Source organism: Pelodiscus sinensis, chromosome 19, assembly GCF_052426305.1.
Source record: "Pelodiscus sinensis isolate ZL-2025 chromosome 19, ASM5242630v1, whole genome shotgun sequence".
NCBI classification, from domain to species: Eukaryota; Metazoa; Chordata; order Testudines; family Trionychidae; genus Pelodiscus; species Pelodiscus sinensis.
In genome coordinates, this window is record NC_143070.1 from 18850891 (window position 1) to 18865944 (window position 15054).

Below are 15054 nucleotides of genomic sequence, written 5' to 3' on the forward strand. Positions count from 1 at the left end.
TTCTGATAAGCATTTGCTTATCAGAAAGTTGACATGCTAGTCGACTGGTTGCTTCCCTGTCCCCCTTGCTGCCACGATCAGAAAGAGGTAAGGGGGGGAGGGAGGAGATGAGGAGGTGCTTCAAAGCAGCAGCCCCACATGGAGGATGAGGCTAGACTCTGGGCTCCATGCAGCACTGTCACGTTGAAACAGTGTAGCAGTGGAGTCCCCAGCTGGCCCTGGAGTGCATGTGGTGTTTCAAAGTGGCAGCACCATGTGGAGCTGGGGGTCAGCTAGGGACTCAGAATCCCCAGCTGACCCCGGAGGAAATGCTATGGGGAGTACTTGCTATGGGGAGTACAGAATCCCCCGCTGGTCCCGTGCTCCCCGCAATGCTTTTGCCTTTGAAGTGTAGCAACAGCCCTGGAGGCCCCCTTATCAACTAATCCACTAGTCGATGCAAAGCGCATTAACTATTCAATTAGCCAATTAATCAACACTTAACATCCCTACTTTAGTCCAAAGAGATCCAAAAGAATAAAACCCCACAGGAAACTTAAGTGCAGAAGCCTAGGCTGAAGAACTGCAGCACAGACAGGCAATGCTACCCTGGGAACAGGGGATGGGGAAGCTGCCAGCACAGAACCTCCCCTAGGACCCCGGATTTTTGCACTCAGAGCATCCCCCTGCCCCTGCTCCTCCCCCATTCCCGTGTGTTCCCCGCCCTGCAGCCTGGGCAACTCCTGCCCCGCGCACAGGCTGCCGAGAGCAGCGCCCTGGGGGGGGGGGGGGGGTCACCTTCTCCCCGCGGGACTCACCTGCTCCGCGGGAGGCTTCCTTGGGGGCGGGGCTGGGTCTCTGCGCGGAGAGAATCTCCGGGTCGCAGCCGGGAAGGGCTCCGCACTGGCAGCCTGGTTTGCGCAGAGACCGCTAAGGCTGGGGCGTGGCCAGGCAGCTCCCGGTCTGAGCTAAGCTCTGGAGCTGGCTCAAGACCGGAGTTACTGACGCGCTACACATGCGCGGTCTATCTCCCCCCCCCCATTCCGTAACATCCCAGCCGGGTTTTCAGTGCGTCCTACCTCTCCCAACCAGTCACTCCCTTCCCCGACTCAGGCCCCGCCCACCCCGCTGCGGTTTGGCCCCTGGACGGAGTCCGCAGCAGCGTCTGACTCCGCGCTTGGGCATAGGGAGTCGGTCGCTGCGCATGCGCTGCACGCAGTGATTTTTGAGGCAGCAGTTGAAACCGTTACTGGCTGATATGCTGCTTCCGTTTCTGGGCGGCGGCGGGGGCAGGAGGATTTGGAGGAGCCGAGGTGAGGCGGGGAGGGGGGAGCTGGGCGGGGGCAGGTGATGTGTCAGGTCTGAGAGCTGGGGCCCGGGCAGAAAAATCACTGGGGGAGGGCAGGAGGGGTATAAGCGGGGGGGGGGGGGAGTTTTGCCCTGGGACCCAAACAACTGGCTGGGGGGGGGGGGCAGGACGCGGGGAGGGGGGGGGGGGGGGAGTTACTGACACCAGCCTGGCTGCCCAAGTCAGCGCATGGCCCATGTTTGTACTTACAACGCCTCTCCAGGACAGTCAGATAAATAATCTTCAAGACACCTGCTGAGTGTTTACAGGGTGAGAGCCTAAAATTCACGGGAGGGGGAGGGGGGGATCATTAGATCACATACTCTGGTCTCATCTGGATCACGGGCCATTGTATTTAATCCCGTTATGCCAGGACAAACATTTATTCCCCCAGACCCTTTTTTTTTTTTCTAGAAAGTCATCAAGTTTTGCTTTGAGATGGTAGGAGATGGGGAATCCACCAGTTCTTCAGTCATTTGGTTCAGCAGCTCATCATCTTCCCTCCAAATGGCTAGGCCTCAATTGGCATATCGAATCCAGTTCTGGACACCGCATTTCAAGAAAGATGGGGAGAAAATGGAGAAGGTCCAGAGAAGAGCAACAAAGAGGATTAAAGGCCTAGAAAACACAAGCTATATGGGAAGACTGAAAGAACTGAGCGGCTACGTCTACACTGGCCCCTTCTTCGGAAGGGGCATGCTAATTTTGAACTTGGGAATAGGGAAATCCGCGGGGGATTTAAATATCCCCCACGGGATTTAAATAAACATGGCCGCCGCTTTTTTTCCGGCTTGGGGAAAAGCCGGAAAAAAGCATCTAGACTGGCGCGGGGGGAAATAGGAATAAGAGGAAGTAGGCAGGGGGAAGTAGGAATAAGAGATCCTCCAGAAAAGGGCTTTATTCTGGAGGATCGAGCCAGTTCTTTCAGTCTGTCTTGGGTCAGTCCCTGCGAGTTGTCCCTGGGTGCTGGGTGGTGAAGAGAGGCTGTGGCCAGGCTCTGGCAGAAGAGGGGCACAGGCTCCTAGTTCTTACTGCTTATTGCTCTGGGAGGGGAAGTTGCTCCCTTTGCTCCACAGCTGGGGCTGGACTTCTTGGGTCACACACTGCCACCTGAGCCGTGCTACTCCCCGTGTGGTGTGTGAGGGTGGATGGACAGGGGGAGCCCTTCCAGATCCAGCCCTGGACTCTGCCTGCCCCAGCTTTGGAACCACAATTTGCAGATGAGGAGCGAGCCCCAGGCAAAGAGCTGGCTGGGCAGCAGCACCATCTGCTGCAGTGTGGTGCCAAAGAAACCCCCTGCAAACTGGCAAAAGAGATTGCAACTCATGCAAATGAGTCCCTCATTAGCATATTTTCTGCCGCAAAAACTGGCAGTGTAGACATAGCCTAAGGGTGTGTCTACACAGCAAAGTTATTTTGGAATTACAGTTATTTCAGAATAACAGCCATGTGAGCATCTGCACAGCAATTCCATTATTTCAAAATAACATCTTATTCTGACTTCTGTAAACCTCATTCTGCGAAGAATAACACCTATTCCAAAATAGCTATTTTGAAATAAAGCATGTGTAGATGCTCCACTTCTGCTGTTTCGAAATAGCCCCTCCCCAGGGCCATTCTAAGTTATTCCTCCCGGAGCTGTAAATCGAGATAATACATCTACATTAGGGAAGCCTGCCCAGGACTAATTTTGAGGCTTCCCTGCAATGCAGACGTGCTATTTCAGAGTAACTGGGATGTGATGCAGGAGAATTAGTAGGCTGTGAGCTGGCTGGGTAAGGATTCCTGTCCCTACGGGTATCAGAAGCTGGGTGGGCTGTGGAATAGCAGGGTTGGCTTTGGTTCAGAGTCCTTCATTGTTTCCCGCCCTGCAATGTCAGGAGTACAAGCCCTAATAATGTTGGCTCCTGTGTGAGAGACTGTCCCTTTGATGCCCCCTCCCAGGGGAAGCAGGTTCAGGGACATAATAGTGGTGCTGCACTTCCCACACCCAAGGTCTTAATTAGGGATGTGAACCCCTAGTCGACTAGTCACTTCCCCTTCTTGCTGCCTCTATCAGAAAGAGGCAGCAACGGGTCGGGAGAGATGGGGATGCTTCAAAGCGGCAGCGTTGCGTGAGGCTGGGGTCTGCTACTTTGAAACGCTGTGTGCAACCTGTGGCCATGTGGGAGACCTCAGCTGGCCTTGGAATCTGACAAGTTAATACAAAAACTCAAGATGCAGAATTGTTCTTCCCTGCACCACGAGGGGGCAGCACTTCCACAGGGAATCCCACAGCAGGCACAGCAATGGCATCTATAGCCTGAGTGAGAAAAAACCCAGCGCTCAGGTTCCAGCGCTCTCTCCACTCCGCACAAGCAGCTCCAAGAATGGCCAGTGGAGATCTCTTCTGTTCCCAGAAGGACACAGGAAAATGAGCAGAGAGGAGCAAATAACTGCAGTGGAGGGAACCTTTTTTAGGTTGAGGAGGGCTGGCCCACAGAAAAATCATTTTGGGGGGACTGCACACAGGTAAGAAGCAGGAAAAAGTCAAACCCGCACTGATAAGGAGAAAGACTCCCTTTGCACACTAGAGAGCCCAGCCTAGATACTGTGTGCCCTAGCCCTACCAAGGAGCAGGTTGATATCCAGGGAAGTCCTAGATTCCCTATGTCTGGCATACAGCAAAGCACCACTGAGAACTGAACCCAGGATCTCAGGCGCTTTATCGAGTTAGGCCATGGTTCCCACTGCAAAGAGCTTTAAAATGGTTTGTTAACTTGGATGCCATGGTGGCACACATCCAATAGAGCACACATGGCCTTAGTATTGGTGCCCAAGACAAAACTCACTCTGCTCAGGGACAGAAAATCTTAGAGGGGAACTGACCAGGAGGTGCCCAGTGAGGTTTGAGCTCAGGTGGCAGGAGGTGGAGCCCTGAATGCTGCTGGGACACCATTGGCCTGGCTCTCTCTGGGCACCTTTCCCCTCAGCTGGCTGCCAGGCACTTAGGCCTTATTGCTTCTCCACAGCTGCTGCATTTCCTGGGACCCCCCCCCCCTTTCTTCCCCTGGCTTTCTCAGTGCCCGGCCCTGCAGCACTTCCCACCAGCTGGAGACTGCATGTTCCAGGCCTGTTCCTGTGGGCTTGAGCTTCCATGGCTCTCCCTAAGGGCTGCCTAAGGAAAACAGGGACCGTATGGCCTAATGGATCAGGAGATTGAGGGTTTAAGTCCCTTAGCAGTAGTGGCAATGGCTTTGCTTTGTCTGTGCCCTTGCTGTCTTCATCCTAGAAACCTCCTCTTGGCTCCTCTGACCATTGGTTTAGCTTCTGCTGGGCTCTGGGAAGGAGTTGCTGGGCAGGCAGGAGCCCTGGCTGCTCCCACTGGATCCTTTGCTATTCTGGTCTTGTCAGGGGGAGGGGGAAAAGCCAGGCCAGTGTGTGGGGCAGTTTCTCCCGCCCTGTGTTTGAGGGGGCTTATTTAGTAGCACATCTGGAGCCCTGGGTGTTTCTCTGCTTCTCACTTGTGGGGGAGAAGCCTCTTAGGGCAACATCTCCTGCCACACTGAGCCCTTTGAGTGGGTGCAGTGAGGAGGCCTGATAGGGGGGCTGGCCCTGCTTTCTCATTATCTGGAGGCTCAAATCCACAGGAACAAACCTGGAAAGCAAGAGAGGAAAGGGGAGCCAGCTAGCTGCCGGGGAGCCCCTCAAGCCCACCACAACTTCCCCCTGCCCCACCAGCATGGCTAAAATGGAGCCACCTCATGCCCACTGGGACACCAATTTTCTTGTTTTCCTTCTACCCAGAAATCCCTCCCTTTTCTGGGCTGGAAATGGCCATCTCTGGGACTATGCGGGGACAGGCAGAGTTCTGCCTCCCTGCAGCCAGACGCACCCCACAGGCTTTGGCAGAACAAAAGGTGGGACTCTGCTCACCACACTGAGGTGCTCTGAGGGCAGGGGAGGCCAAGCTGCAAGCCTCCCACAGGTGCCTGGCCTGACTCATCTCGCTTCCCCAGGCTGACACCAAGGAACATTCTCAGCTGATGTCACCACCCTCTGTCATGTGGGAGCTGTGCTTATCTGGGCACCAACAGGAGCTGCAATAAGACCCTGTGTTTCTCAACAAGAGGCTGTTGTGTGTTCAAATGTGATACCCCTTGCACTGCAGAGTCCCTCCTGAAAACCTCCTCACTCCCCTAAGCCCATCCCCATGGGCAGCACATGGATTGGTGACCTGGAGAAAGTGTCAGCCAGTCAAAGGCTCTGCCGCTAAAGCAGACCACTGCAGCTGCCACTCAGGGCCTCCTCTTTATGTTGCCCTTGTGACTCCAGCTTAAAGAGGTGCTGGCCACAGACCATGACCAGCTTCCCCATAGGTTGATTTGTGGGGTCCTGTGGTGGGTGCCTAGGTGCCAGGGAAAAGACTGACCAGGGGTCGCTGTGGCTGTCTACAGGATGTGTTGAGGCAGTGGAATCCTCTACTCTCACCCCACCTGTTGCCTTGTGGCTTTTCAGCCTTTCCTAGGAGCTGTCAGTACCAGTCCCTCTGTTCTAGATGCCCAGAGCAGAAAAGCCTGGGACCCTTCCTGCCTGTCCCGCACTGGTGAGCCTGGCCCTGCTTCACCTCTCCTGATGGGCCATGTGGGAAGAAGGCTAGTGGCAAGTGCAAGGGCCACACTCTTGGGCATAAGACGAAGCTGGGAGCAAGGCCACGCTCTGCTCAGCCCACAGGGCTGCAGCGTCTCTAGCGAGGCTGCCACATAATAGGCCCAGCCCTCGTGCCTATACTGCCAGGCCTGAGACCTGGCTCCAGTGGGCATGAGACAATCAGCAGGAGGGGGAAACATCTGGCTCTTGCCCAGCTGGAAGAGAGGGAGGTCAGACACATGGAGCTACATGGCCTTGCTGCAGCCTAACCCAGCCCCACATTTATTCAGACTGCAGGGTTCAGAGCTGGGAGCATAGCCCTTTGCCCCACTGAACAATTGGGCAGGTGGTTCTGGACACATCCTGTGCAGGGAGACTGGGCTCCTCACTATCCCGCAGTGGGCTTTGCGACTGGGAGCCAGCCAACCACAAAAGAAAGGGAAAGACCAATGGCAAATACATACCCTGAGATGGGCAGTCCCTGTGGAAATGGGGAGGGGCCAAAGCTCCCAGTCATCCTTTCTGACAGGGCATGCAGTGTAATAAGGGAATCAGGAAACCAGGGGGTCCTACCCTTCATGGGATCAGGATCTACCTGTGCCAGAGTGAAGTTGAGTGGAGCAGGAGCCCAAGCAGAGCAGTGCCAACCACAAGTCCCACCTGCAGCCCTGCCTCTTCCCAGTCCCCCAGGAGGCAGGGCGGCGCGGCGCACACATGCTCCCCACTTCCAGCCATGGGGAAGGAAGCAAGTGCATGCTTGCTGCAGCCTCCCCAGCCCTGGAGGATGATGCACCATGCAGCCCAGAAGAGGATGCTTGACATGGCTCCAGTCTTCCCAGCACCAAGGGAGGGAGGTGGGCACAACCTGGCCCAGCCTCTCCAGCAGCAGGAGGGTGGGCCCTGGGGGCAGCAATAGAACACCCCTAGAACATATAGAGCAGGTGTTCTGGAGGCAGAGTATGGGAGGGGCCACGCTTCGCAGTTTGGGAAGGTAATGCCTTCCCCTGCCTTACATACCCAACACCCATGATGGCCAGAGAGACCCAGAGAAGCATCCCAGTTCCCAATACTGGATCCAGACACAGCAATATTCAGTACACTAGCTGCTGTCCATGCTGGCAGAGAGCTGTCCCATACCTGCAATTCATCTACCTTCCAGCAAGGCAGCAGCTCTGAAGAAGGTACATCTACACACTACTCATGCCTTTGAACTACTCAAATTGCATAGCTTATTTTGAAATAGTTTATTTCAAAGCACTTCACTTATTTTGAAACAAATTGCTATTCCAACAAATTCCATATTCCTCATTCAATGAGATTTACAAGAAGTCAGAGTAAGGAGCCCATTATTTTGAATTTATATTGAAATAGGCTTCTTGTATGGACCACACATAATGTTGAACAAATGTGAGTGTTCAAAGTTGGGAGGATGGGGTGGGGTGGGGAGGTTGAGTAGGAAAGCAAAGAGGAAAACACCCAGGGAAGCAGTCTTTTTTTTTTTAAACAGAGAACTAACTAAAACTAAGTATAAACTGACTAAAGCGATGAACAATGTTTAAAACTAAACTGAACTACTTTACTATTTTCTGTCAGAAAGGAAAGCATTGCTGCAACTCCATCTTCAGTCAAGGACAGTAGAAAAGGAACCAAAGGAGGCTCGCACCATGCACGCACCTAACAGATGAAAACAGCATGAGACAGCAACTGTACATGAGCGGCACGAGAGACACTGCTGGGCAAAAATCTCTGATCAGTGGCACCAAGATGCACCGAGATCTGAGTGAACCACTCACAGGGACACCACTCGAGAAAGAATCTTACAGTACATGCCTTTCCAGAAAGGCCTGAATATCTGTATCTTAACTGAGTCCTCAGCCCAGCCTTGTTGGGGTTACAGGGGCTCTGCCATGTAGGAAAGTGGAGGAGGAGCCCTACAGGTCAGGCAGGCTCTGGGCAAAGGAAGCAGGAGTGAGAACTCAGAACCTGTCATCAGCCCAAGTGAACCAGAGCAGTGCATGAGCCAGGAAAGCTCCGCAATGTCGCGGGGCTGTTCCCTTGTTTACATAATCATGGGACTTGCAGCCTGGGTACCACCTCCTGCTGAGGAGCCTTCTCACACTTCTGGGCAAGGCTTGTGCCAGTAGGAAGCTGCTTGTGCAAATCTCTGGAGTGCAGCCAGCACTGCAGAGCTGTGCAGGGATCCCTGAGCACACAGGGACTGTGCAAAAAAGGGAGGTTTCCTCCATCCTAGGCAAGGTGTTGAAGCCACCTCTCTGCACATCAGCTAAGTGCGGGGGGGAGGGGGGGTTTGAAAGAAAGACACAGAAGGGTCATTATTCAAATAATTAGATTCACCAAGCAAGCAACAAAGCAGCTTCTACAATACCCTATTGGTTACCCAGAAGCCAAAGCACAGCTCCCTTAAAGCAATCCAGCCCTGGGCCTCACCCAGACAGCCACATCAATATGATTAAGATCACTGAAAATCTTGTTCATCATGTATAAAGTTCTATCAAGCCAAAGGGTCAGACACATTACCCACCAGGTCAATGAATATCTCAGATCTCCCCCACATACGTGTTTACAGCCAGTTCTTATTCACTCAACACAGATTTATGAAGGAAGAACACAGAGTGTTGCAATTAAAGACCATTAAACACACAGAAATAAATGAAGCTCTCCAGACGGACAGTCCAAATAGAGAAATTGTTCAAATACTTCCAAAAAGGATTAGCAGCATAATCCAGATTGGAGCTGGAGTCTTCAGTCCTGCAACTCAAGCTGCCCCTGACCAAGTGTAAGCAGATGAGATGACAGGATGAGGCCCTAGAGAGCTTTGATAGATTTTTAGCAAGCCGTGGCAGCCTAAATGCACCATGGCAATGCACCAGGCATTCCTTGGGTGAAGAACAGGTAATGTACATGCTGCACTGATGTAAAAATCCCAAATTCATACACACACACACACACACACACACGTAAACTATGGACCATAAAGACAATGTAAGTCATACAACCGCCTTCAATATCTTTTACATCTTTGATCTTAAGCTTAACTAATAAAGGGGAATAATCCACAAACAGAATAAAATGTAAATAAGACACAAAAGGGAATTAACATTCACAAGTTACATTGCTAACATCTAACAAGCTATATCCAAATATAATTAGTATGTACATCAAATTCTCTAACAATACAGGTTTTCATTTCAAAGCTCCAGTCTTATCTAACATGGCTGTGTTAAATATTTAAAAGGAATGACCTTAATTAACATTTGCATACTTTTCAATTTGGGTCATTTAGCCTGCTAGTTGCTTCACTCTTTCTGGCTCAGTGCCACACAATCAAAGGCCATTCAAATTATGATTTTTTTTAAAGACACACATTTTGGATCCTTTTATTTGTCTTTTTGTTTCTGACCTGGTAAGGAGAATTGCCTCTTGGCTTCCATACCCAGCAGCTCATACCTTCATAAATACTCCAAATATTGCCAGAGCCATGCCAAAATTAGGAGAACTGGTGATACTTGTGATATATATTTCATACCTAGACATACAAGCTCTTCTATTTTATAGACTAAATAAGCCCAATCCCCTCAGCTTCTTCTTATAAAACAAGTGTTTTAGTCCCCTAATCATTTTGCTTGTCCTCTGCTGGTCTTTCTCCAATGTGTTCACATTCTTTCTGAAATGGGGTAGGCCTAGAACTGGACATAACACTCCCAAATGTGGCCTCACCAGTGCCAAATAAAGGGGAATAATCACTTCTCTAGATCTGTTTGCTATGCTCCTCCTAATGCAACCTAATATGCTGTTAGCCTTCTTGGCTACAAAGGCACACTGTTGACTCATATGCAGCTTCTCATCCACTGTAATCCCCAGGTTTTTTTACGCCAAACCTGCACTGCAGAAAGTTATGGCATTGTTTAATATACTTTCTGGATCCAGGCCTTTGCAGTGTGATTCCATATCCATTGCTTAGTGACATACACTGACTCTGTGAGTAGCATGGAGCTATGACATTCATAGAAAAAAAACCTGTGGAACCCACTGGCAGCCACAATTTTCATATCTGCCCCTCCTCCTCTACCCTCCTATGCACCTTTGGGCCTCACACATCAGCTTCTCCCCCGAACTAGAGGTTCCTATCTCCTGCAGATCAACTGTTCAGTGCTATTAAGGATATGGTAGAGGAGAGGCAGAATGAGTGTGGGAAGAGACAGGTCAGGGTGAGCATTTTGAGGGAACGCATGGAGTTGGGGGCAGAGCCTAAGGTGGAATGAGAGTCAAAAGGCTTCTGGAATTAATGTGTGACTGATTACATGCCCTATAGACAGGTGGCATATGTATGCATTTAGTGCAAGGTGCTCCTGGCCCTCAGAGTCTGTACATACAGACTTTGGAGACCATGGTGGCGAACTGGAGGAGCTATTGGAGGCAGAGGTACATAAAAGAGTTTCCAGGACACAGTAGAATGGCCCCACTCCCTGGTCACGTAGCTGCTGTGCTGTTGAGGAGGGTGAACATCTCAGGGAAGTCTCCCAACTGGAGAAGAAGGGAATGATCCCATAGTTGGGACTTTATAGATGATGTCATCATCTTGCACGGAGGATATTTCTCCTAGGGAGAGAACTCCAGTCATTAGGACAAGACTGGTGCTAGTAAGGGGGATTTGATCATTAGAAACATGGACAGCTGGTCCTGTGTGACCAGGCACCCGGCTCTGAAGGAAGCCCCACACTAGAGACAGCACAGAAATAAGGGTAGCAGTACTACCACTCCCTCACAATAACCTTGTGACACCCCCACATCCCCACAATTCTTTTTTCAGTCAGAAGCCCTACAATTACAAGACCATAACATTTCAAATCAAAATGAACAGGAGAGCTGTGAACAAGACACAAATCATTCTTACACTCTACTCTGCACTGATTAGGCCTTAATTAGAGTGTGCACCACATTTCAAGAAAGACATGGAAAAATTGGAGAAGATTGAGAAGAGCAACAAAAATTATTAAAGGTCTAGAAAACAGGACCTATGAGGGAAGACCAAAAGAATTGGGCTTGTTTAGTTTAGAAAAGAAAAGACTAAGAGGGGACATGATAGCGGTTTTCAAGTATCTGTTACAAGGGTGTTATAAGGAGGAGGGAGAAAAATTGTTCTCCTTGGCCTCTGAGGATATGACAAGCAGCAATGGGCTTAACCTGCAGCAAGGGAGGTTTAGGTTGGACATTAGGAAAAACTTCCTATCTTGTTGGTTAAACACCGGAATAAATTGCCAAGGGTGGTTGTGGAATCTCCATCAATGGGAGATATTTAAGAGCAGGTTAGACAGACATCTGTCGCGGATGATCTAAATAGTGCTTGCAGCAAGGGACTGGACTTGATGACCTCTTAAGATCCTTTCCAGTTTTATGATTCTATGAAAATATCTGAAATATTTGGATTGGACATTAAGAAAAACTTGCTAACAGTCAGGGGTGGGTAAACAATGGAATAAACTGCATAGGGAGGTTGTGGAATCTCTGTTGCTGGAAATATTTAAGAGCACATTAGATAGACATCTAACAGGGATAGTCTAGATGGTCCTTAATCTTGCCATAAGGGCAGGGGACTGGACTTGATAACCTATAGATGTCCTTTCCACTTCCAGTATTCTATGATTTTATGAAATAATGAAATTTATGATTTTTTAAGTTGTGTGATGGCAATATTGACAAAAATGGACCATACATTTGATAGGGCATTGATTCCAGTTTTGGTTTTAGAAAATTTTCTCCAGTCTCAGGTAGTTTTAAGGCTGTATTACTTTTACTGTTTCTACAATAATTGTTTCTGTTTGTACCATATGATATTAGGACCTTTTCATAGTTGAATGGAAGTTGCTGAGTTTATATGACTTGGACACTTTTCTGTTAACATCAGCTACCACTCCCAACAGTCCAATTCTAGGGAACAGAATTGAACTGCAATGGGGTTAGTATTCTAGGAAAGCAAGAATTGAGCTTTCTTAGATGAAATTCCATCTTACCTGAAGCACAGAAATTCCCTACAGAATTTTAGCAACAATAGTTGATTTTCTAAACCTTTGTGAACTTTTTAGCACTGGAATTTCTGGACTCTTCTGCATGGTTTAGGTGTCTGCTTGTGTGTCTGCTTGCTGACCAGTGTGACAAACAGAAGTGCTTTTTATGACTGGTTTGGTGTGCTTTTTGACAGAAGATCCTCAGACTTGGGTTGCAAGTAGACCCATCTTTAAGCAATTCACTGTGATATGACCCTCTCAGAAATGGCCCCAGAAACCCTGTTACATTACAATAGGGTCTCTATCATCTTTGGGTTCTCCAATGTGAGACAATGTGTGAGTACTGACAAAAGCTTTTCTGCTTGAACTACAGATTTTACCTCTCCTGACAGATATTCAAAAAGGTATCAGCTGTTAAACCTTTGCCCACAAGCAGAGCAGTTATAGGGGTTCTATCTTGTGTGAATTTCTGATGTGCAATAAGGCGTGAGCACTCACTGAAGCTTTTCCCACAGTCATGAGCAGATGAAGGGTTTCTTTCCTGTGTGGATTCTCCAATGTCTAACAAGGTCTGAACTCTCTCTGAAGTTTTTCTCACAGCCAGAGTAGTTATACAGAGTGTTCCATGTAATTTCTCTCACAGTTGCAGAATTAATTTTATTAGAGGCATCAATATGCAATGAATGTGAGAGATCTCCTCACTGGTGCACAGAACCAACGTCATGTGGTAGGAGTAGGGCTGGGGTTCAGGGTCTTGGATTGTGGGATGGAATCTCAGGGCTGGGGCAAAGAGCTGGGGAGCAGGGGTGTGAGGGCTGGCCTTGAGGTGGGCCCAAGGATAATGGGCTCAGGGCTGAGAGAGAGGTTTGAGCTGTGGAGGAGTGAGGGCTCTAGCTGGGGGTGTGCCAAGGATGGAAGGATTTGAGGAGCAGGCCACCAAAGGGCTACATTGGGGAGAGAAGACTCCCACCAGTTTTCTCTCCCCAACCTCAGATGCTGCTGTGAGAAGGGAAGCGGAGAGCAGCATCTCTCCCTGCCATGGCAGCTCTGGGGCTGTGGCAGTGGGATAGCCATCTGTTTGCCAGTCATTGCAGGTCTGGGCTGGGTTTGATACCAGTGAACACAGGCATCAATCCCCCATAGGCCTAAGCACCAGGTAGGCATTTATTAGGCTGCAGAAAGGCTGTACGACCATACAACTTTAAGAGAACTAAGGTCATAGGGTTTCTCTCCTGTATGGAGTCTCCTGTGTCTAACAAGTTCTGAGCTCTGAATGAACATTTTCCTGCAGTTGGCAAAGTTATAAGGGTTACATTAACAGGAATGTTATGAGTAAGACAGGAGAAGCAATTCTTCTGCTCTACTCTATGCTGATTAGGCCTCAGCTGGAGTAACGTGGTCAGTTCTGAGCACATGACTTCAAGAAAGATGCGGAGAAATAGAGAGAGGCCAGAGAAGAGCAACAAAAATCATTAAGTGTCTCGAAGACATGACCTATGAGGGAAGACTGAACTGGGTTTTAGTATAGAAAAGAGAAGACTGGGAGGGGCTATGATAGCAGTTTTCAAGTACCTAAAAGGATGTTACAAGGAGGAGGGGAAAACATTGTTCTTGATCTCTGATGAGAGGAGAAGGCATGGACTTAAATTGCAGCAAGGGTGGTTTAGGATGGACATTAGGAAAAACTTTTAACTGTGAGGGTGGCTGAAAACTGGAATAAATTGCTTAAGGAGATTGCAGAATCTCCATCATTGAAGATATCTAAGAGAAATTAGATAGACATCTATCAGGGATGACAAGATACTTGGACCTCCCATGAGGGCAGGGGACTGTACTTGATGACCTCTTGAAGTCTCTTCTAGTTTTCTATTATTTCATTTTATGAATCTATGATTCTCCTGGGTGGATTGTATGATGATTGGTAAGACTTGAGTCCTGACTCAAGCTTTTCCCATAGTCAGAGCAGTCTAAGAGTTTCTCTCCTGTGTGGATTCTCCTATGTGTAACAAGATGTGAGCTCCTACTGAAACTTATCCCACAATCACTGCAGCTAAACGGTTTCTCCCCTGTGTGGATTCTCCTGTGTGTAACAAGATGTGAGCTCCTACTGAAGCTTTTCCCACAGTCAGAGCAGTTGAAAGGTTTCTCCCCTGTATGAATTCTCCTGTGTGTAACAAGATGTGAGCTCCAACTGAAGCTTTTCCCACAATCAGAGCAGTTGAAAGGTTTCTCTCCTGTGTGGATTCTCCTATGTTTAACAAGGTGTGAGCGCCCACGGAAGCTTTTCCCACAGTCAGAGCAGGTGAAAGGTTTCTCCCCTGTGTGGATTCGCCTATGTGTAACAAGGTCTGACCTCTTACTGAAGCTTTTCCCACAGTCAGAGCAGCTGAAGGGTTTCTCTCCAGTGTGGATTGTCCTGTGTCTAATAAGTTGTAAACTCTCACGGAAGCTTTTCCCGCAATCACAGCAACTGAAAGGTTTTTCTCTTGTGTGGTTTCTCTTATGTCTAATGAGACTTGACTGCTGACTGAAGCTTTTCCCACAGTCAGAGCAGCCGAAGGGTTTCTCCCCCGTGTGGATTCTCCTGTGTGTATCAAGATGTGAGTTCCAACTGAAACTTTTACCACAGTCAGAGCAGCTGAAGGGTTTCTCCCCTGTGTGGATTCTCCAATGTTTAACAAGATCTGAGCTCTCACTGAAGCTTTTCCCACAAACAGAGCAGTTGAAGGGCTTCTCTTCTGTGTGGATTCTATGATATTCAATAACAGTTCCCCAGTCACTGCAAGTGTAGAGCGCTTGTTGATGGAGAATTTTCTGTTGTATGGTTTCTGTGTTTTTCACCCCTCTGCTCCTAGGATTGGATTTTCCCTGTCCCTTCTCTGGATGGTTTCTCTGTTGCCTTTCTGAGCTACGCTGACTCTCACTGGTCTCTCCCTGCTCAGGTATCTGGGAAACATGCCCCTCAGATCTTCCCAATAACATCCCATGTGGAGCCACTTGCTCTAGTCCTTCCTGCTGAAGACTCTCCTCATTGTTCTCACTCAGCGTCCCATCACCTGCTGGGACAAACAC

General features: G+C 49.2%; 1 protein-coding gene and 1 long non-coding RNA gene across 2 annotated transcripts in view; one reads left to right on the forward strand and one right to left on the reverse strand.

Moving 5' to 3' along the window:
- LOC112545537 (uncharacterized) overlaps nucleotides 1-15054 on the reverse strand; it is a 54986-nt gene that overhangs the window by 12589 nt on the left and 27343 nt on the right. The window contains exon 4 of the mRNA XM_089771517.1: nucleotides 13872-15041. Coding sequence (XP_089627643.1) covers nucleotides 13872-15041 — 1170 coding nt within the window. The remainder of the gene's footprint in view (nucleotides 1-13871; nucleotides 15042-15054) is intronic.
- LOC149522240 (uncharacterized) lies at nucleotides 1037-11497 on the forward strand. Its single transcript, XR_016347383.1, has 2 exons — nucleotides 1037-1292; nucleotides 7550-11497. It is a non-coding gene; the product is annotated as an uncharacterized LOC149522240 (long non-coding RNA).